The following is a 3635-nucleotide window of genomic DNA, read 5'->3' as shown; positions in this document are numbered from 1 at the left end:
AAGTCAGATTTGATAGCAGCTGTTTTTTTCTACCACAGGGGGTCACTGAGATGTCTCTTGTATTCCAGTTAAAAGCAGGGTAGGCAAAAAGTAGATTAGAATCTGCCAGTAGATCACTAAATTATTTGCAATGGATTGTCAAGCATTTCTGATGCCCAGTTTTTTTCCCAATACCACCACCTCCATACATTATGCCTTTAAGAGGAAGACTTACTTGAAATAAATATCTGAATGTGTATAAGTCTTTGTATCTTTCGCATCCAACATTTTTTAGTAACCTAGGAATATAAATTTGATGCCCTTAGGAAAAAAAATGTACCCACCTGGGAATTAGAAGACAAGGAATCTTATGGCACCCTAAAGACCAATAGTTTTATTGTAACAGGAGTACCACAAGACTTTTAAAGTGGTTTTTACAGTATGTGAAGATCAAATAAGAGTTTCTCACTCCTCCCTTCAGTAGAGTTTTAACATTCAACTAAAAGTTGATTCTGTATATCCCTGGTATCTTTTTGTGTGTATGTCTACTCAGCAGTAAGCCCCACTGAATTTAATAAGACTTGCTCCTAGGTTAAATGTGTGTAGAATTGAAATCTAAATGATACTAATCAATAGAAAGTGAGTATGGATTAATGGAGCTTTCTTAAATAAGATCAACCCTTTCTTTTGTTTCAGAAATAAACATTAAAAAAAATTATATACTTTATTACAAATGGAAAAAAAAACTCAAAAGTTGCTAAAAAATCTCTGATTTACAAACAATACTGGGTGGAACCCAAATGAACATAAAAAATAACTTACAAAGTCATGAAGTAGTTTTACTTGACATTAATCAGTTGTCATAAAATAAAAAATATATATGTACATACACAACTCAGACAGGCAGTATAGCTCAGTTTCTGTTGTTAGCTTCCCCAAAACACCCTATTTTTTTAAAAAAAAGGAGTACTAAGAGAAAGCCATCTACAGTATCTACTGCAGTTTAACTTTTAATACTGAATGATCATTTAAAGTTAGGTCCATGCAAGTCTTGGTCAATGTTAAAAAAGAGAGAGAGAGAAAAGAAAGATGAACACAAGGCATCCATGCCTTATCTGAGCTGGAACAGCTCAGCTGTTTCGCTGAGTTGTTCTGTCAACTGATATGCCACCACCTCACCCAGAAGGCACACCAGTCTCTCCACACATGCATTTGACTCGGGGGTGGCAGTCTTCGGAATCAATGCCTTTCAGCCTTCTCTTTCCACCTTCTACAAGTGTGTATGGGTGGTGGGGTTCTGCCTCCCAAATGCTTTCCTCTCCTTAATTTCTCCCCATCATCCTAAAGTTACTTTTCAGATCTTTTCAAAAAGTTTGCAACTGCTGTGTGAGCATTAGCTGGCATCCACTATTGACGTGATTCATGACCTTCTGCTTCAGCTGTGCAACCTGCTCTCGCAGCATGTTGGCAGTAGACGCCAGTTCTGAGTTCTGGGCTTTCAAAGTCTTTACTTTTTCTTCCAACCTGGCAATCCGCTCCAACTTCCTTTTCCGGCACTTGGAGGCTGCAATTCGATTTCTCATACGCTTCCTCTCTGCCTTGATCCTTTCTTGGGATTCCATGTCAATAGGGGACAGGGGAGGAGTCTCCCCGGGCATTTCTGGGACAGTCTGAGGCTCTTCTTTCAGAGCTTGGAGGCGCGGATGCTGCACTGGCATCTGGGGGTTCATATGATGCTGTGGAGGAAAGCCCAGGTTGTTTGCATTGTAGGAAGGCACTGTATTGAGTGCGCTAGGATTGAAGTTACTGAGATTAGCATAGACAGGCGGCTCGCTGTGCATGTTAGCATTGAAGCCACTGTTTCCAGCCATGGAAGAGACAGGGGCCATGCCGGAGTTCGTAGGCGGAGCAGCGGAGGTAACACTCGGCATGGTGTTTTGATTGTGTAGCTCTGCGAGTGCCCTGACAAAGCCTTCAGCGAAACCTTCTTGCTCATCGGTAACATTTTTGGGACAGAGGAACTGGGTTGGTGTTGGAGTGGTAGTGATCAGTCCATTGCCTGACTGAATAATCAGCCTTTCCAGTTCAGGAGAAGCCAGCTTGAGGAGACCAACATCTGGAGAGGTTAGGATATCAGCATTTTTGTTCCTCAAGTGGGGCTTGAGGTTACTGGAAGGGTCAGCCAGATTGAGAGTCATGTTCTGCTTCAGAACTTTGGGATTATTATATCCATAAGCACCACTTTCTGGCTGCAAAAAGGTGGTATTGATGGCATCGTCGTAGAATGTAGGTTCCATCTTTGCAGTCATAGAATACAGTCCACAAGTTTGTTCACCTACAGCCCAAAAAACAGACCTAGGAAAGGAAGCCGGTTTGTTACAACTTAAAGAAGTTCACAGCTGCCAGAGTTACTAAATAGGAACAGTTCTTATAACAGCACTCTTTCAACAAGGAAGACACAGTTCAAAAGTGATCAATTAAAGTCTTACTTTTTTGCAACAAGGCATTGATTCGAGTCCCCAGTTTGGCTAGAAAAAAGTCAGACTCGAACAAACAAGTTTCACCTCAAAGACCCAGCATGGGCATCATTTCCCGACTGTGACTGTTGGGAGGGGAGGGGAGGAAGACGCAAATAAAAGTTATTTTTCAAATTCAGAATCTCTTCGTCAGTCCAAGGAAGGAATAATGCTGCCGGCACCTTCGGGGGCCTCTTTATCGCTTCGGGCAAGGATGGAATCCAGAAACTTTTTGAGTTCTTTTTCCCCCTTCCTCCGCCCCTTCGCGCTCCTCGTGGGAGTGTCCTGGGTCGGTCTGGAGCGTTTCCGAGTTTCAAACCCACTTGTCTAAGTCCTCTCCTTTCTCGCAGCGGCTGTCAAAAAGCAGGTCACCTCACGTCCCAGCCAGAAAAGCAAAGAAAAAGTTGTCACAAGTAGATCGCCCCGCTTCTTGTTCACAGAATCGGAGATGGGGAGTTGGTGGGAAAAAAAGAAGATATTCCCACGCTCGGAAACTTCGGGGTCTAGGCGAGAAGAGCTGAAGCGGGGTCCAGGAGGCAAGGCACTCGGGCGTTCCAAAGGAAAGGATGCCCGGACAAGTTCAGCCTTCGCGCTCCGGTTGTGAGAGGATAGCAGCGACCCCGACCCGACTTTGTAACAAGGGAGCGCCGGCTCGCTCTCTGGACGTCAGGTTCTCAGGAATAGCCGCCCGGGCCCTGCTGGCGTCTGGAGCCGAAACTGGCCTTGCTGTGGCCGCTGGGGTTTCTTCTCTGCCTCCTCCTCCTGCCGGACAGGAGCGCTGCCACCGTCGCTTCTCCCGCCGCCACTCAATCCCACTCTGAGCTCTTTCCCAGCGTGGAGCACAACACTTATCAGAGAGCAGTAACCCACTAAAAATAGCCCATGATGTCACCCCGGGGCCTTCCCATTGGCTGCCGCCGCCTCTCAGGGGGAGGAGGGCGGTCGGCCCAGCCTGTTGCAAAGGCGCCCATCTCCATGGCCACCCCACCCCGATAAGTTTCCCCGGCCCCTTTTCGCAAGGCATTGTGGGATGAGGTAATGCCTGAGCTCCGTGCAGGGCATTGTGGGCTGACGTATTGTTTTTGAATATCTGGTTACCCGCTTAAGCGCTCTAGCGGTGTTGGAGGAACCCGACAAGGA

General features: G+C 46.0%; 1 protein-coding gene across 1 annotated transcript; it reads right to left on the bottom strand.

The window, feature by feature from the left end:
- Window positions 1-689: 689 nt before the first annotated feature.
- On the bottom strand, window positions 690-3332 carry JUN (Jun proto-oncogene, AP-1 transcription factor subunit). The gene has a single exon (XM_014061662.2). The coding sequence runs from the start codon at window positions 2286-2288 to the stop codon at window positions 1344-1346; it is 945 nt and encodes a 314-aa protein (XP_013917137.1). The 5' UTR covers window positions 2289-3332; the 3' UTR covers window positions 690-1343.
- Between the last annotated feature and the right edge of the window lie 303 nt (window positions 3333-3635).

This window comes from Thamnophis sirtalis, unplaced genomic scaffold (genome assembly GCF_051295495.1).
Source record: "Thamnophis sirtalis isolate CommonGarterSnake01/CBP01778 unplaced genomic scaffold, rThaSir2_p1.2 scaffold_7, whole genome shotgun sequence".
Classification (NCBI taxonomy): domain Eukaryota; kingdom Metazoa; phylum Chordata; class Lepidosauria; order Squamata; family Natricidae; genus Thamnophis; species Thamnophis sirtalis.
The sequence above is the reverse complement of the archived record's forward strand: the minus strand, read 5'-3'. Positions and strand labels throughout refer to the sequence as shown.